General features: G+C 39.7%; 1 protein-coding gene across 1 annotated transcript in view; it reads left to right on the top strand.

The window, feature by feature from the left end:
* Positions 1 to 19,876, top strand: part of NELL2 (neural EGFL like 2) — a 316,526-nt gene that overhangs the window by 173,864 nt on the left and 122,786 nt on the right. The window contains exon 13 of the mRNA XM_045801231.2: positions 3,559 to 3,684. Coding sequence (XP_045657187.2) covers positions 3,559 to 3,684 — 126 coding nt within the window. The remainder of the gene's footprint in view (positions 1 to 3,558; positions 3,685 to 19,876) is intronic.

The following is a 19,876-nucleotide window of genomic DNA, read 5'->3' as shown; positions in this document are numbered from 1 at the left end:
GACTTCCTTTTCTGAAGATGGGGCATGAGAAAGTTAAAAAGACAACGGGCAATTGGGTATAGAGTGTTGCACTTCTATTTTTTGATATTTTATCCCCCCCCCCAATACTGTTCCTGATACTTCATATCTCTGGGTCATGAATCGAGTTATTTCTTTGTGATCCAAACCATTCAAGTTCCTAAAAGGCTTCACTTTGGATAGGTTTCCTCGTTTTGCTTTATGACTCTACATTGTGTTTTCTCTGATCATATGCTGGCTTCAAGAGTAACGTCTACAAAAGAAAATGGGACTGGCCAATGTCTCCCAACAATGTGAGATGTAGACCCACCACAGACAAATATTAGAGGCAGTATTTAGGACGATGTACCCTTTCACAAAACATCCCTATTTATCTTCTAAACCAAACTGTCTAATAACTTTGGCTGTAAATGGCGTCCATTCTAACTGTCTCTTTTCCATGTCTCTTCCCATAGGACTTTAGTACTCTCAAAGTTCTCATTCCTTATGCTTCGTGTACTTATGAGTTTGATTGGCCAGGTTTGGTGGCCACTCCTACTGAGGTGGGCTTCCCCCTCGAGCAAACTGTTTGGAAAGAGGGACAGTGCCTTCAGTACTTAATGCTTGCTCCAGCTGGGACTCAGTCCTGCCCTAGGCACTGAAGCTACATCCTTGACTCTACCAGGAAATAGGGTCTCTCACTAGGAACTAGTCTTGTTTTGAGGAGAAGCCACAGTGTACTCAATAATTCTCCCCTCTGAGAACCAAGATGTCTTCACTCCGTTGTGTTCATTATTCTTGGCTCTTTTTTCCCCAAAGGTAAGTTGTTTATACCTTTGTTCACCTGAACTTCTTCATGGCCATCCCTCCAGTTCACAAGCTTAAGCCCAGGGGACTCCTGCAGTGGTCTTCAGTAACTTTCACTTCTCTGTAGCACTCTCTCAGAGGAGCGGGATTAAAGACCATTGATCCAACTGAGCACATTAATTATCCCATATGATTCCTATTATTATATTAAGACCCTGGAAGCAAATGAGTTTTCATCGTATTCCCCCAGGGTGCCTGTAGTTTGATTTTTAGGCTGTAATTGAATGTGATACTTTCCTTGCAGACCAGTGCAAACATTTAGAAGTAGCATGATATCATGAGAAGCGTATTATACTAGGAGTCAGATAATCTGAGATCTATTCTTAGCTCTTCCTTAAACCAGCCTTGAAGCATTTATTCATTCATTCTGCAGCACTTATTGACCCTGTAATATCCTAGACAACCCTATAAGGTATTGTGAATACAAAAATGAATTACATACTTAGTGATTCTTTTTTTTTTTTAAAGATTTTATTTATTTATTTAACAGAGATAGCCAGCGAGAGAGGGAACACAAGCAGGGGGAGTGGGAGAGGAAAAAACAGGCTCCTAGCAGAGGAGCCTGATGTGGGGCTCGATCCCAGAACGCTGGGATCACGCCCTGAGCCGAAGGCAGATGCTTAACAACTGCGCCACCCAGGCGCCCCACATACTTAGTGATTCTTAACCCTGCTTATGCATTAGACCAGGGGTCATCCAACTGTGGCCTGCAGGCCCAATCTGATTCAACTTCTGTTTTTGTAAATAAAATTTTATTGAAATATTGCCAGGCTCATTCATTTACATTTGCCTATGGTTGCTTTCATGACAGAACAACAGAGTTAAAGTTGTGGCAGTGATCCTATAAGCCGCAAAGCCTAAAATATTTACTATCTACCTCTTTATTGAAATATTTTGCTGATCCCTGCATTAGACTCATCATGGAGAAGATTTAAAAAAGAAATCATTGCCTGTGTTCCACCACAGATAGTTACATCAGATTTGAAATGGGGGTTTGGGAGTTGGCACAAGATCCAATGTTTTTAAAAGCATCCCAGATGCATGTAAGGTGCAGCTGGAGTCAAGAGACACCAATAGATGATCTCTACCCTGGAGGAGCATATAAGGCTTATTGGAGAGAAGAAGCCTACAAAAGTTAATAACGGTACAGTGGATGAATCTGCAGTGGAATCACAAAGTTCCGAGAGAGCACTGCATAGAGAGCATTTTACTTCATTGGGGAAGTTTTCACAGCACAAACGCCATATACATACATATATGTATATAGAGAGACGTTTAAACAGATTCTTGGAGGATAATCCACTGGTGGGCAAGATCCACTAAAGCTGGTGATAGGGAAAGAAGGAGCAGAGTGGACAGCAGGTACACAGGCATGCAGATAAGAAAGAGCATGGTCCATCTGAGGACTGATCAGAAGCTCCGTGTGGCCGGAACACTGAGAGGGAGGAAGTATGGTCAAAGGCTGTAAAACTGTAAAAGTCAAGGCCAAGGTGGGAAGAGCTTTGCATGCTAAGAGGTTCGTAATTTACTGTGTTACCTTTCATTTAGTAGTTGAATAGAAAATGGGGCCTTTATAGCCTTCCATTTTTCCATCTGTAGAATGAGTGGTTAGCTTAAATGACTGCCAAGGTCACTTTAGCTCTAAACTATAACTATCTGAGATCATATCTGTTACTTCTGGTGATACTCTCAGAACTGGGAACATAGCTGAGGTTATAGGAATAGCATGACTTCTGTAGTAGTAGGTTACCTGACTATCTCCTATAATTAATCCATTTCTCTGAGTAGGACAAATGAGAGCACTGCCCCTTTGTGGATTCACCACAAGGATTTGAGAAAGCCAACTTCTGGAGGAGAAAGACCATGCCTGGCCAATGCATTAAGGCCCTTCATAATGATAAAAGGTCCTGCAATATGATAAAATATTTGTAAAATAATTTATGTTCCATGCACAGAGGCACTATAAAATGGGGACAGTCTTATTGTAAAAATTCACATTCTTCCCAGTTAGTGCTAGTGCCCATTATGGCTTACCGTGTGTAAGACTTTACACTCAAAACTTGGTGTGTGGCTTGCCAGGGAAGTTCTTCAATATGCCAACTTACTACTGTTTTATAGTTTCTCATTTGCATCAGGTCTCTACATTGTAATTTCATCTCCATTCAGACACTTACTGGGATAGCTATATCTCTCCTTGTATCTCTAATAAACTACATGTTATTGGTTTCATGTCTTTAAGTGAAGTTATTCAAGTTCTGGTGTATGTGAATATTTTATTTACCTCTTAGGGTCTCTGTGAGTATACAGCAGAATAGCCAGTGAATCAAAAAACAATATATGATAGACTCAGAGTTTGAAGTTTCCAAGACTCTAGGGTAGCCAAATTGGTAACTTTCTGATTCATTTTATCAAATACAGGTAGATGAATGCACTGAAAATTTCTAAATGTGTTTAGAATGTTGCAAGTTGAAATATACAGACATCTTTAAAATTCCAGCAAGAGCTGTTGGAAAAAAATGTTTATGGTTTCTGTCATTTGAACATCGAACATTCCTATTAAAGGAGATGTTTTGAATACTTTTAAAAAATGTTTTTCAACTGGAAAACGTCGCCCTTTCCCCACCAAAGAAAATTGTAGAGAAACTCTGGAATATTGGCCACTGTTGACCTCTTTGCCCTCCTTTTCCTTCACAGATATTGATGAGTGTGCTGAAGGCCGCCATTACTGCCGTGAGAATACGATGTGTGTTAACACCCCGGGTTCCTTCATGTGCATCTGCAAAACTGGCTACATCAGAATTGATGATTATTCATGTACAGGTAAACAGTGACTATTTATGAAATTAAATATTCCTGTGCCTTAAATTTACTTATAAGAGTTCCTTTTCATTCTGGTTTTTGGAGAAGTATGCCATAAATGCTCACTTACAGCAAAACAGGTCACAAGGAAAAGCCTATCTCCTTGATTTGGTAGTTAATTCCGAATCTGTTCTAAGGAAAGGGATACCTTTCTTAGGTATTGCTTGCTTGCTCTGGGTACGTTTTATATTCCCTGTTAGGAGAGTAAAGAAAAACTAGAGAACCAAATTAATATTATGCTAATTTTATACTTAAACAGTATTTATACTCAAAACATTTGTGAATTCTATGGCAAATGTGAGAAACAACCCTTAAATAATATTTCTTTTTTATATGGCATTAGAGTTTTGCATAGAGTAAGAATAACATAAATAATGTGATGTTTTCAGAAATAGATTCTTAGAGTGCTAGGAAACGGGAATATTAAAGAGAATCGAGCTCCTCGTGCCTCTGGGAAATGCAGCTGAGTACATCAAAGAAGTTTTGCTTCTGTTTGTTCTATGAACTATCACTCCCTTCAGTACCATCCAGAGTCCTGTTCAGGGATATCTTGAGCGTTAGTAATGCCTAAAGTTGGTCCTGGGATAAGACAACTTACTCGCTTCATATTCTTTGTTCCTACCTGTAGAAAATGAAAGAAAATGGTGCTGGACGAGTAGCTTGAAGACTATAGGGTTTGAGGAAATGTGGGTGTGAAATAAGACATTTCTTTGGATTTCCTTTTTTTTTTTTTAAATAGAAGAATATTAAAAATAGGGGTGCCTGGGTGGCACAGTGGTTAAGCGTCTGCCTTTGGCTCAGGGCGTGATCCCAGAGTTCTGGGATCGAGCCCCACATCGGGCTCCTCCGCTATGAGCCTGCTTCTTCCTCTGCCACTCCCCCTGCTTGTGTTCCCTCTCTCGCTGGCTGTTTCTATCTCTGTCGAATAAATAAATAAAATCTTTAAAAAAAAAAAAGAAGAAGAATATTAAAAATAAATAAATTTTAGAAAAACATGTGGAATCATAAAACCAGAGAGCACTTAAAAATATTATTCTTGTCACTTTCACTCTGTCACATTCTACTCTACCTCCAACCTTGTAATTTTTATCGGATGGATGTACAAATAATACTTAGAGGTTTTCAGGGAAAGAGACTGTGTAACACTCCAGTGAAAATATGCATCTATAATAAAAGTGTCACCTTATGCCTTTGTATTAGAGTGCACTCTTCTAAGTTTCCATTACAGTGACCACAGTGTGTACTACTTGGTATCTTGTTTATCAGTTAGAGCAAAGGGCAGGTCCTCCTCTAAATTCAAATATAGTATTTATATAAAAACAAAACGTCGGATATAAAGAATAGTGAGAAATGACCTTCCAATCTATGGAAAATAACCAAAGATATATTCAATATAGAGTTGCCAGTGGATTTACAAATTCTTCCCTTTTCTGTCAGTTTATTCTAAACATTTCTACATTATGGGACCGATGGTGCACTTTTTCGTTAGACAAAACTTAATCACATTGAGTGGCAGAGTTTCTTGAAGGAGGTCTGCAGAGGTACTTTTCAATGTAAGAAAAGAATATAAATGACAAATCTCAATAAATACATGGAGACTAAAACAGTTGGCTGTATTATTGGTAATATCGATGATTCTGCGTTCTGATGCATTTAACAACAACAACAAAGGTCTTAGCAAAACCACTGGATCTCAGAGTGATATTTCAAGATGTGCTCATTAAAAAAAAAGATCGCAAGCAGTTTTTAAGGAGTCTGCTGATTCCCTGGCATGAAAGACTTAAAAGGCTTTGTACATTTTTATACTTCCTAGTGATTCTTTTTGTTTTTCTTATATTCTCAAAAGGAGTTCGAGATTGTAAGTAAGAATACATGCCACATAATTTGGCCTACTGTTGAATGAGGAGTGTTTCTTCGGGGCAGGGTATTTTCAAGAGCTTCATTTTCATTCCAAGCCTGTCTTTTGGCTGTAAATCCAAGAAATACTTGAGCTGTCATCCCTTACAGAGAAGCTCCTGGTTTGGCTTTACCTCTCCCAGTGTCTTTACCTTTCAAATTAAATCCCGCAAATTACTATTTGTTTTTGACTACTTAGGGAGAATTTTCCATTAAGATTCCAAAGTATCTAACAATATAAATGAAGTATCCCTTTGTAGGAATGCCAATGAAGGCCAAGATCATTTTAAGAAAAGCTGTTCAGACCATGATTTTTGTGCTTAAAGAACCAGAGCCAAGAATTTCAAGATCTGGCAGGTGATGGAATGTTTTTTCCTTAATGATGCACCAGCATTTCCAGCTAGCACCAGTATTTCTATGCTTCCACTTAAGGAAGGATTTCTTGCCCTTAAATTTTCTGTATGCTATGGGTAGGGCTATAGATTTGAGAATTTACATCCATATGTGAAAGTCGGATTTCCTAGGGAATAGGAGTGGATTTTATTTTGTAGTCCAAAGTCAGGCGATCTTTGGCAAAACTTTTTATGTTAGACCATACAGGGTCAGCACATAATCAAGGTCCCTGTAGAGGAAATGAATGCTTAAATTCTCCCTCTTGGAATCTCTCCCTGCACACTTTAATATTAGCATCTGTACCAAAGCCTCGAAAAAATGACTCCTCTGATGTGGGTTTGCCTTGCAGCTGAAGGTATCTAGGCTGCACCTCTTCAAGAGCTCCCAGAAGAACAGAATTGGATCTTATTTCTCTGATAAAGATTGGGATTTATTTTCCATGAATTTAGAAACAGATATCCACATACTTGCAGTAGTAGGCCTTCCAGAAAGAGTGTCAAGACACCACTGCAGAGGCATTCTCTGGTGTTTGTGGCCGAGCTCTGGCGTTCTGAATCTGTTTTGCTTTGTGCTCCTCCTTGTTGAAGAGCCCTCTGCCGTGCCATAGCTGACATTCTCAGCGCGGAACCCAGCCGACTCTCAAACTCCTTGCCCCGCCTGAAAATTAATCATTCTAATTTAAAGAAGAATCTAAGAGCGATACATGTTACTTTATAGTCAAGAACTTTGATCAATAAAAGAAGCTTTTTTTTTGCTTTTACAAGCCTGTAGCTCTCGCATAGAAATCATGTTTGCTACAGTGTAATTACCTTCCATAGTTGGCAGAATTGCATAGGTTTTTTTTTTTTCTTTCAGTTTCAGACAGTTCGAGTTATATTTTCCCCATAACCATAAAATTTGGGAGATGGAAGAATTCTTAAAGATAATCTAGTCCAATCTCCTAACTTTCACAGGCGGGGAAACTTAGGCTCAGAGAGATCAGTTGCCTTACCCATGGCCATACTGTTAGTGAGAGGCAAAAAGGGGGCGGAAGATAAGTTTCCTTATTCTTAGTTCTTATATTATTCACCAGGTGTTTAATTTGCAACCATACAAAAATAAGTAAAAGGAAAGATTCATATTTTATCTAGAAATACATTATTTAATTTATAATGTTCAGTAATTAAACTGCCTTTCTTATAGATTATTTCAGTTCATTAGCTTCAATTCCAAGAGGAATTTTTCCCTTACAGATCTTATAATAATAATCCTGAATCAGAAGTCAGTAGAAGAAATAGAAATCACCATTTTCTGGGCCTCTGACTCCGTTATACAGTCACACTAATGACTCAGTGGCACAAATGATGTAGCAGTTTAAGCTCTTCTAAACCCATTGATATAATTTTCCTTCCAGTGAGGGTGTTATTTATTTATTTTTCTAATTAATGCTTCATAATCTCTTTCCTTCTCCTGTCCTTCCCTGTTCTCATCGAGGAAAGAATGGGTATGCCTACAAGGAAAGAAAGAGAATGAAAAAGAAGGAAAGAAAGAGGGAGGGAGGGCAGGGAGAAGAAAGGGAGGTGAGGAAGAAGGAGGGAAGGAGAAAAAAAAGACAAAGCAGAGAGGAAAGAAGGGAGGAGAAGGGTTTCGTTCACATGAGCCAAGGTGTTAGAAGCCCACTCTTCAGTATCTCTAATTGCAAAAATAGCTTAAGTTTTATGCCTAACAAAGTTTCTTGGTTACTGATCTGGGCTAATGGCTTTCTTGGTTCGCTCATATAAGCATTAATTGAATTGGACAAATCTTTTTGAGTTTTACTGGACATCCCTTCCTGGAACTGGTCTTGTGTAATGGGCAAAGAATAAAATGTCTCCGGAAACAAAGGCAGAATCCAAGAATTGTGGAATTATCAAAGGATAACAATATTCTGAGCGAAGAGGCATTTGTGTCAGATCTTCCTGTGATCGCTCTCTGCTCTGATTATTATAATTTAAAAATGGAATTCTGATTCTTTTTTGTGTTGATGAGCTTGTAATCTTCCCACTGTTGTGTAGAGTGGGAACAGAAAATTGGGAAGGGCAAACTGGTAGAAGGGAGAGAAAAGCTTAAGGAAACAATTGATCCTTTAGGGCAGTAGTTATCCAATGAGGGCAGTTTTGCCCTCCTACCTGCCAGAGGTCGTTTGACACTGTCTGAGACACTTCGGTTCTCCCAACTGTGGGGAAGGGAGTTGCTACTGGCATCTGGTGGGTAGAGGCCAAGGATGCTGCTAAATGTCCTGTAACATTATTAATAGGCTAGCTCTCCTCTTGAGAGAATATCCTCTTGGGGATCCTCCTTTCCTAGGATCCTCTCAGCTGGGAGCTTTTCTCTGGTTACTTTTCAACTGAGTCATTAATCTTCATCCTGTTGAGGACATTCACTACAAGATAGCCCCCCCCCCATAACAAAGAATTATATGACCCAAATGTCAGTAGTGTCAAGGGTGAGAAATCCTGCTTTAGGGTCAGCTGATCAAAATTGTAAAAGGTATACTTCTTTTTTAAAACTTTCCCTCTTCTTCTTCAAGTTTCCTTTAGGCCCTGTATAGTGATACCTTCTTTCACTTTTCATGGTAGCCTGTGTCTTTTTATTGGCCTTCGGCTTTCTCAGTAAGACCCACCCCCACCCCATTCTTCCTCCTCCTTTCTCTTCTCAGAAACTTCTGAGATGGACGTAGGAGAATGATTCTCCAATGGTAAAATTTCAGTCCTCAGCAGAGGTGACAGAGGAGATTCTTTAGGACCCCTCAAATTTCACTATCCTCATGCCTCCTCCATATGCTTTCTGCTGACCCTGACTGCTTCTGTTACTCCAGGAGCTTCTGATGCTGGCTTTGGTCCATGTTGCATATCACAGAAGGTCCAGAAAGTGTCTGAGCACAAGGAAGTTTACTAGACACTTCATTTTTGTTGTTAAACAAAGAGCCTCCTCTGGTGTTCCCCAAGGAATTTTACTTCTGAAAGTACTTAGCTTTTATAGCATTGAATACTCCTAGTGCTTACATTTTATGATCTTATTGTCGTAGTTACTTCTTTTTCTCTAACATGGTCAACACTGATATATTTTTTTTAATCATCACTACCATCCTGTTTGTCAGGCTTGTTTAGTTGAGTGATTGTGGAGAAAGAGTCATGAATTTTATGATGATATTAAGTTTTCTTCATTTATCTTTTTTACTATCGGTTTCCTAGCATTTTAAAGAGTCTTGGATACTATTGTCCCGCACAGAAGGTTACAGAGAAGGATTTAGTACTGTGAAACTGGAGCAGATTTTAAGTCAATTGTAACCCATGGGTGCCCTTTCCTCAGATAGCTGGTGTGTGTGTGTGTGTGTGTGTGTGTGTGTGTGTGTGTGTGTTTAAAGATCCTTATCAAACAGTGCTAGAAAGGGTAAATAGCTTGAAGTTTTTAAAGAGATGATATTTTGGAAAGGCAGAAATCACAGTATTTTTTTGTATTCTACCTTCCTCCAAAAAGAATTTAAACTGGAGCTGGTAATTTATTGTATGGATGGACAATGACTTCATTATCAGCTATTTAAAAATAGCTCTCAGTGGATTTATCAAAATCACAAGTACAGAACAAGACAGATAATTCACTGTGTGTGTATGATGATAATTACTGGTATATAAATAGTAAAGGGAATAAGATAGTGTAGACAATGGCAGAGAGGATGGGGGGCGGGCAGAGAAGCACAGACCAGAGAGAATAATGATAAAGAACAGGAAGTAAAAATACGCATATCAGCATTCACAAAAAAATTCTAAACAAACAAGGTTATTTTGCTTGTAAAATGCCTTGGCACTTTATCTTTAGTAAAATGCCTAGCACAGAAGTAATTTTTAATAAACGTTAGCTACCATCATTGTTGTTGTTGCAGTTATGATTAGACAAGCTATCCTCTTGAGGAAAGGTCTTATTTCCCTGGGACCTTTTCAACTGGGCACTTTTGTCTGGTTACTTTTCAAATGAGTTATTATTTTTCAGAAAAATACGTAGCTTTGCTGGAGCAGTGCATTTGAAGTGTTCTTGTTTGTTCAACTGTACTTATTACGTAACTATGAAAAGGGGCTTAAAAAAAGAAAAGAGAAACCTTGATATAACTAAGTGGCACTTTCTCTGGAAGGTAGAAAACTCCTTGTGTAGGTGGATTTGTCATACTTCCTAGGATGGGGGGGTTCCTATTGCTCTTGCAAGCGAGCATTAGATTGGGTGCTCCAGGGCTTCCTAGATGCATCCAGGGCCCTGTGATGATACCAATCTGCCCAGAGTATGGAATAGGACCTCTAAAGCATTAGTGTGTCTGCTCAGTTCTCAAGCACAGCAGATTTTATGAGCTCGGCTGCTTCTATGTGGATTTCTTTTCTAAAAAATCTCAATCAGACATCAGCCAATCCTACCATCTGGCTACTAGTCGCCATGACTATTGGGAAGGACTTCTGCATTCTTATGAACAAGCACTCTAAAATTTTCTTTTCCTGGAATCGCCATTGCAAACTATGATAGAATTGTATATTTCACAAAATATGAAAATCGGGCAACTTTAGGTTTTAAAATTTAAAATATGGCCCCTAATGCTAGAAGATACCTTATTAATTTCCCATGGTTCACTGCATATGATTACGTTGTATAGTTATTACTGAGAAATTTGGATATAAACATGATCATAAAAGCAAATGAAAATACTAAGCCCAGGAGTCAAAGAGTTAATATTAAAGGCAATTTTAAGCAAACATAATCAAGAAAACACCTCTAGAAGAGTGCAGAGTGTGGTTACCAGGAAGGGTTAATGTTTGGAAAACTTTGGGCCACGTTTAGAAAACTTGCAGAGAACAGAAGTGAGTCATGTCTGTGCAGTTAGTGAGGAGGCCAAGGCAATGTGCTTATCTCTTTTCTGAAACACATATGTGCATGCATACAATTAGCAGTCAGCTCAAAATGGAACAGGCTCAAAGGCTCGGGGAGCTGAATTGCCTTTTTAAAGATGAAAAGCTTGGAAAGGAGTCTGTGCTATCTGAATGTGTCAGTGAGTGGGGGAAGCATCCCAGCTCCAATGTAGCGGTTTCCAGGCTTGTCAGAGCCTTTATGCAGCCTCTCAGTGCAGCCATCGTGTGCATGTATGACCCCCAGCCTGGCCATGGTTTGATCATCAGAGCAGTCAGTGCTAGCCGGCTCCACGAGCAGACCTCTGTGCAGGCTCACCTGAGCGCTGAGAAGACGGGAGCTGCCTCGTTAGCCAGCCACACCTGCTTTCACTTGGTTAGTAAACCCTAATTCACCTTTGTCCCAAATAGATGTATTATTTGAGTTTCATTTTGAGATTTTTGTATGAAAAGCGCAGAGTCAAAAACTCACATAGGGGAATAAAAAGATTTTACATGCCAGGAGTGTAATAATAGCCGTGTCTTAGCAACAGACACCTGTGGAGGACAGTATTATCGGAGTTGAAGTTCAACAGATGCCTTTCATTTCCTTCTTTGACTGTTGGCTTTGACATGTTAGCCGGTAGGAAAGTTCGACTTTCCTTCTGCCTCCTCACCGTTCCATTGCTCCATGAAACAGAGTTCATCTTCTGGTTCTGCTGCGGATCTAATCTGGCAGTGAGCATGTGCTATCCTGAGGACAATGCCTTGTCTTGATGCTGTCCCTTTCTCCCTGGCCCAGGAGGCTCCGCACTGTCCTATCCAGGCATGGGTTTGGGCTCGGAGATTGTTTCTTCTCTCAACTTCAACTTGAGAGCCCTCTGTCTCCTGTGAGCTTCTGCTGCAGGGAGGCAGAGCCACACTGACTGGTTGAACAGTACTTTCCTTGTCTGCTGCCACCTGTTTTAGTGTTGGTCCTTTCTCCGTAAAACTTCCGATACCATATAAGAAGATTACTTTTACTCAAAGTTGTTTTAATAAGGGGAATAACATTGTATTAGTTATCTACTGCTGCATAACAAACAACCCATAAATTTGGCAGCTTAAGATAACGTACATTTAGTGCCTCACAGCGTCTGTGAGTCAGGAATCTGGGCACGGAAGAGCGCCTCTTGTAAGCTGCCATCAAGCTGTCTGCCAGCGCTGGGGAAAGATTTTTTCCAAGCTCACCTATGTGACTGTTGGTATAATCCATTCTTTACTGGCTGTTGCCTGGAGGTTGCCCTGAGTTCCTTACCACTTGGGCCCTTCCAACATGGCAGTGTGCCTCAAGCCAGTAAGTGACACCCTATTACCTTTGCCGTTGTAAATCAGTTAGAAGCAAATCACTAGGTGCAGCCCATACTAAAGGGAGGGGATTACACAAAGGCATGAATATCAGGAGGCAGAGATCACTAGGGACCATCCTTAAAGGCCGCCTACTACAGACATTGAATATTATAGTTGACTAACTCACTTTAGCTAATACTGCTAAGAGCACCGGGTTGAGAATAAGGGTAGAGAGAGAGTAGTAAAAATGTGTCATGTAAGAACTTGTAGGTAAGTGACTGTGAAAAACTCATGAGATGTCACATATTCCTTTCAGTTTTCTTTACACCCGAACTTTGCTATGGGGGCATGGTAAGGTTATTGTCCAATCTAATAGATGGAGATAGTATAAACGAATCACTATAGTTCATTGTGGTACATTCTGTAACAAAGGGGTATGCAGATAGCTGTAGGGAGCCCAGAAGAGGCAGTGAATAATCTGGCTTGTGCCTGGATACAAGCAGCCATCATCATATGACATTTAAATTGAGGTTTTTTTTAAGGATGAACAGACATTTCAGGAGAGGAAGAAGTGAGAGACAACATTTCAGGATGGAGGAAGAGTAAGTACAAAAGTATAGGTTCTTGTATAATAGCAAGTTTAGTGTGAATGGAATTGTAAGAGATAAAGCCAGAAATCCTGTAGAAAATTCTAAGACACATTTTACAGTTTCCGAAACATTTCGCTCAGTCTGTGCACATTCTAATTGAGATGGATGTTAAAGAGTCAGTGCTTTTTTTTTTCTTTTCTGTTACTTTTCCTTTTTGCCCAAAAGTTGTTTATTAAATTGATGTTACTTCTGACAATCGGTGAAGATCTAGAATCAAGGTGATACAGTATTTCATTTCAAAGATGACAAAATGCTTTGTTGGTGTTCCTGGAACTCCATTAAAGTAAATTTTCACTGTGGCCTGATGAGAACTGATTTTAAAATTTTTCTAGAACAAAATCATAACCATTAAGTTGCTACCTGCGGCATTTTTATACAATAGATTTGCATACGTATGTCCATTAAATGTTATGAAATGAAACAGCAACAAAAACAAGATGGGAAATGGCTAAGTGGTTCACAGGCCTCTCTCGTTAGTTGATCCAAATCAAATCATAATCTCCTTAGACCCCTCTTCTCTATGAGCATTTTGTGGCATTTTAGCTTCCAGATACTAACTCCTTCAGGCTTCTTAGATTTGAGTCTTTGTTCTGCTATCTACTAACTGTGATCTTGGGCAACTTGTCTAACCTCTTAACCTGTTTCTTCATCTTAAAAGTGGAATGATATTACATACCTTATATGTTGTTTTTAGAATTAAATGAGATGAAGTATGCAAAGTAATGAGTGTGACGGCTGGAACAGAGTAAGCGTTATAAATAGGAGTTGTTATTATGTTCCTGTTTGTGGTAGGCAGAATAATGGCGCTACAAAGGTGTCCACATCTGAATCCCCAGAACCTGTGAATATGTTACCTAACATGGCAAAAGGGACTTTGCAGATCTAGTTAAGGTTAAAGACCATGAAATGAAGAGATTATTCTGTATTATCCAGGTGGGCTCAATCTAATCACATGAATCCTTCCAAAAGAACTTTCCAAACTGTTGTCAAAGGAAGATGTGACTAGGAAGAATGGTCAGAGCGTTACAACATGACTGGCTTGGGAGATGGAGAGGGGACCATGGGCAGGAGTAGCCTCTAGAGGAACAGGCTCTAGAAGCTGGAAAAGGCAGGAAAACAGAGCCTCCAGAAAGGAAAGCAGCCTTGAGGACATCTTGATTTCAGCCCGATAGACCTAGGTCAGACTTCTGACCTATAGAAGTATAAAGTAATGAATTTATGTTGGTTCAGGCTGCTGATTTAGAATACTTTGTTATGGCAACAAAAGAAAACTAATGCTCTATTATTGCTAGCTAACTCTGTTAAATGGTCCCAAATTATATTTTGAAGTGAATCTCAGTTCCCATCTCTTTCCCAGTTGTTGAGGAGCAATAACTCAATTCTAATAATTCTCGGGTAAGTCTGGTGTTTATGGGGAGATGAAGTGATAGTCTGTTGGGGGGGCGGGAATCTAATTCATATTTATGGCCGAATTCTTCACTTTAATGTTTGAGTTGCTTTTTTCATATTTTGTTTTGGTGTAAAAGTTAAGGATGCTCATTATTTTTAAAACATTCTCCTAGCCTGTTTCCAACAAACACAAACACTCATATAAACACAATAAATTATGCAGAAATAGACTATACATTTACCCCAAACATAGTAAATCAGATGATGATGTAGTATATTTCTCATCTGCCTCCTTTTTAAAAGATTCTGAACTTAATAATATGAAGGAATTTGCAGACAATGATTTTGAAAGCACTGTTTTAAAAATTCATTTGTAGACGTAGGTGGTTATTGGAGGATTGCTGTTTCCATAGACCCTCTGGATGGATTGAAGGGTTGTTAAGAATGACCTTTTCATTCAGGAAGGCTCCATGCCAGCAAGACTGTATCTGAGTCACAAAATAGTGACCTATGGGCCACAGTTGGCTCTCAGGGACAATTTATTTGGCTTTTGGGACATTTTAATAGTTCAACATTTAAACAGTCAAAAGATTTCATTATGAAAATCTGGATTTCCAGCCAGATTTCTAGATTGTTCTCCATTAATTCTGGGTTGGTATTACTGCAGCCCTCTTAGAAGAAGGCCTCTCCAGTTCACCACACTCTTTGTCTCCCAGTCACTCAGACTCAGCAGTTCCAGTAAGAAAACTCATGTTTGAGTTCCAGAATTCTTGCAACCAGTCTGACTCAGCCATTTACCTTGCTTGTCTGACTCATGAATTAGAGTATTTTTAGTTTGCAACCTATGATTTATAGTATTAAGGTGAGCATAAATATGGCCATCTTAAGCCATGGATGTTTTAATATAGAAATAATGTCAAAGGTTCGTCTTCTTTATGAGTCATGACCCTACTAAATCCATAAGTCACATTGATATAAACCCCAGAAGAACCATCAGACACGTCAATACATTTGGGACTTTTCTGTATTGGTTTTCCTTGTGAAATTAAATTATAATAGACGTAAATAGTAATGTCACAAGGAGAACTGTTTATGCCATTATAGTGTAGTGTCAGATACTTGGCCAATTTTTTTAAACTCCTAAAAATTTTAGTTTATTGCAAAGTTGATAGAACAAATTGGTTAGACCAAAAATGCATATAATTTGTTGATAAACTAGAAAAGGTCCATGGAAGTAGACCTGTTGAATATTGGGGGTTGTTTTGTTTTCTAATGGCCTGTCTGTTCTTTGATAGATGTTGCATCTCTCAGAAGGGGGTAGCAGTCAATGGCCTGTAAGGAGGGGACGGCAAATTACATAGAATGTAATCATCAAAGGGAAGACAACACGTGGATTCAGTTTGCAGGATTTCATGGTGGGTTAGTCCGTGAAACAGGACATGTTACTGTTCGTAAGTCTTCTCGTGCAGGAGCTGGGCCTGGGGCTGTGGGCCGTAGCTTGGCGGGTATTCATGATGCTTTTGATTCTGTTTGGCTTCGCTTTGCACACATTACAGTTTGTGGTGTTATCTGCCCCTCCTCTAGCGGTAAAGCTTTCCACATTTCCATGCAGAATCTGATGAATCCACTGATAAACAACTGATAATGCACGGGGTCAAGAGCCCTGTGCAGCTGTCTACCACGTGCCCTTGTGATCACAGGCCACTCTCAGCCTTTCTGAATCTCAATTTCCTGTCAGCAAACAGGAGGAAAATATGACTTGTTTACATGTAGGCACGGCTTTTAGTTGCAAGTAATAGGAAAAATTTGACTGTCTTAAGCTTCAAGGGATTTCCTGGAAACGTGTAAGGGGCTCAAAGAATACATACAAAGCTTTAGGAGCAGTCTGGAAAACGTACAGAGACCAGTGCCTCTCTGGAATGTTCAACACTGTAACAATTTTCTCAGGACGGGGGGTTCATAACATGTCACCCTGGCTGCTGGGGGCCACTGCAGGATGCCGTGTGAGGACACATAGCACTGAAAATGAATGCTAGTGATCTCTTTGCTTTCCCATCACCCATTCTATGCTCGAAAGTCCTGGGCAGAAACATGTGGTTCTTTTAGTTTATGTCACATGGCCATGTATTTGCCAAGTGACAGGAGCTTGGCTGGGGAGAACATGTCTTGCCTTCTTTTGGCTTCCATAGTGGGAGGGGTGCCCTGCTTCCTACCTAGATTCACACAATGGATTTGTTTCCAGAATAGAGAGGCAGTTGAGATGCTGGATGGGGGAGGGGGGAGGAGAGGAGAAAGAGAGAGAGAGAAGAGATGATGATGAGAGATAATCATGAGTGACACCTGGGTGGCTCAGTTGGTTAAATGTCCAATTCTTGGTATCAGCTCAGCTCTTGATTCCAGGGTCATGAGTTCAAGCCCTGCGGGTTCAAGCCCTGTGTTGGGCTCCATGCCCAGCATGGAGCCTACTTAAAAAAAAGAGAGCGGGGGGGAGGGGGGGCTCTTGGGTAGCTCAGTCGGTTAAGCATCTGCCTTCGGCTCAGGTCATGATCCCAGGGTCCTGGGATCAAGCCCCATGACAATCAGCAGGGAGCCTTCTTTTCCCTCTCTTCCCCGCTTGTGCTCTCTCCTGCTATCTCTGTCTTTCTTTCTCTCAAATAAGTAAAACCTTTAAAAAAATTTTTTAAAAAAGAGTGAGAGATAACGATGAGAGATGATGATGAAAGGTAATGAGAGATGAAGAGAAATGAAATGAGAAGGAAAGAATCCACATTGTCCTTACTCCTTAATCTGCTTGGTTGGTGTGGGTTTCTATAGTGAGACTGTACATAACAGAATGCTGAAAACCTTTCAAAGCATTATAAAAATATAAGTTGACATTATAATGATTCTCACTGTCACTATCTCAGTTCAAATCTTCATTGTTTTTTATCTGGACATTTTAGATATTCTACTGACAGTCTCCCTGTGTGTAATTGTTTGCCTCATTATGACCTCAACTTTATCAATGGCTCTATCTTCCTATTCAGTGTAGTCATTTCCCTCTCTAGAAATTTCAGTGTCTTCTCATTCCCTGCAGAATAACATTCACACAGCTTAGCAAAGCAGTCTGTCTTTACAGCTTCATGTCCAGCTACACTCTTTTACAAACCACTGGCTGCTTCTGCTTTGAGAAACTATTATAGTGGAACTTGATAAGGTGCAATAATGCAATGCAAAACTCAATAAGGTACCACACTATAATACAGATGCTAATATAACTGGCTCCAGACCCCATTCTCAAACTGGGTGAACTAAAGATCTTAGCTTTTGGGGGGATTGGGAGGAAGAAGAGGAGTAGGAGGTAACTGACTTCTGATCGTAGGAGATTTTAGCAGTTCGATTCAAAGCAAATTTAACTTTGCAAGAATTCAATAGAGATCATGCCCTGAAGTGATCTAGCGGAAGACTTCCATTCCCCAACCTGTGTCAGTCTCAGCATCTAGCCCTAGAACCTTCCTGTCTGCTTCTGCCCCGCTCTTCCCCACAGCGGGGTTATGTCCAAACAGCGTGACCTGTGCAGCAGGCTCTCCTGCTCCCTTCTAGTCTCAGCCAGGAAAACTGAGCAGCTATATTGCCTGAAACCAGGAGCAGCAGCAGGAGCCCTCACCCCTCCAGCGACAGTGTGTCACACAGTAACTGGACAGCCAACTAAAAATAGTGTTTCTCAGTAACCTCATAACAGTGCCACCTTGGTTTTACTCAGTTAGATTTTTAGACTCCTCTTATTCCATTTTGGCAGGTTTTATTATCCCATTCTCTGAGAATGTCTTTGTTGATGTGATTTTCACTGACCAAAACAGCTTTTTCTTTTCTTTTTTCTTTTTTTTTTACATTTTTCTTTACTTATTGAAATGCTGCGCACCTTCTATGCCTCAGTAAACGTGGTCTCACCTGTACGAAGTATCTTTGAGTCTTCTCATTAGAAAATGTGAGTTATTTATTAGTTAATAGCATGAAGCTCCAGTGGATTTAGAATTTACCTTTCTATTCACAGTATGACATTTTCAATAGATTTCTTCATCCGCATTTCTATAGCTCTTAATTAAATCTGTTTGGTGTAGTGGTTTTGTAGTTTACACATCTGCCTTCTCCCTTTAAATTACATGTTATTTGAAAACAGCCTTTGTGTCTTTTTCATCCCCATCCCCAGAGAGTAAAACTTGGTGAATTTCATAACTATTTCTTTAATCAATTAATTAAAATTGATATCCTATCTCTATTAGAATGAAAGCAAACAAGTGATTGGCTGAAGCATTCACCTGATCCGTGCATTTTGCCTTTTCAGAAGTAGTTTCATCAATAGAATTTAGCATTGGTCTTAGGTTTGTCCAGCATTGGTCTTAGAGTGGAATGTATAGCTATCATCTTGTGAATGCTTCCTTTGTGCTAGATATCTAATTAGATAACATAACCCCTTGCTGCAGATATCCCTGCTGGGTAGATGAGAAAGCTGTGTCTGGGAGAGGATGAGTAACTTGCTCAAATTCTCAATTATTACGAGTGGGGAAACCCCATTCATATAAGAAGAGGAAATAACATTTGGCTATTCTTTTCTCCCATCATTTTAAGGAAAGTAAAACTGTCCCCAGAGTATGGATATGTGAGCCAAACGTGTAATTGTGAAGTTTGCCTCCAAGTCTCACCATCCTCAAGTTCAAGTCCATTAGGTTTTATATCAGAGCCAGTGCCAAGTAGAATCGTGTAGCGGATGCTGCTACCCACTCCTTGGCACTTCCCTGAATACTTTTGGTTTCTATAGCCTCATATTCCTTCTTGATTACTGGAATGGGTGTATGCTATTGCACTTCAGTGTGTCCTCTCCAGCAGAACTGATGAAGCCAGGCATTCATTAACCGACTACTTACTGAGCACCTGTACATATAATAACAAGAGCTAACATTTATGTTCACTGTATGCTGGACACAATGCTATACCCTTTATATGCATTTTCTCATGTAATAATATTAACCATCTTGCAGATCAGTATGCCATTACCATCCCCATTTTACTTATTTAGGAACTGAAATGAAAGAAGCTAAAATAACATCCCACAATTGTAAGTATTTAAGTGGTAGGACCACTCAGGGAGGAGATAATGAAGTGTCCCGGTAGTATTTTGACTGCATGGATAAAGACTGATTTTAAGCTCCATTCATTCAAATTTTTCTCTGGCTTCTTTCCTTGAGTTGTCTTCTTTCCTTCGTACTCAGTAGACAGTATAGTATTGTTCATACACATCCCTCTGGAGCCAGACACCCTGGGTTTGAATCCTGACTGTGCACCTTATTAAATGCGTGACCTTCAGCAAGTGACTTATCTCTCAATGCCTCTGTTGCCTCGTCTATAAAATGGAAATAGAAATACTACTTACTTCCACTCAATGTGAGGATTATGAGTTTAATACATATGTAAGAAGTTAACAGCAGTGCCCAAATTAAGTGGTTTTTAAAAATATTTATTAACTGCTATTTGGAGATTGTACTTAGTGCTATGGGTGATACAAATATAAGTAAAACCTATACCTTTGGGGACTTTATAATCTCTGAGAGGAGGTAGAGAGATATATTCATTTAT

The sequence above is a fragment of the Ursus americanus genome, chromosome 25 (genome assembly GCF_024610735.1).
Source record: "Ursus americanus isolate L20-20 chromosome 25, mUrsAme1.1.p, whole genome shotgun sequence".
In the NCBI taxonomy this organism is placed as follows: Eukaryota; Metazoa; Chordata; class Mammalia; order Carnivora; family Ursidae; genus Ursus; species Ursus americanus.
The sequence above is the reverse complement of the archived record's forward strand: the minus strand, read 5'-3'. Positions and strand labels throughout refer to the sequence as shown.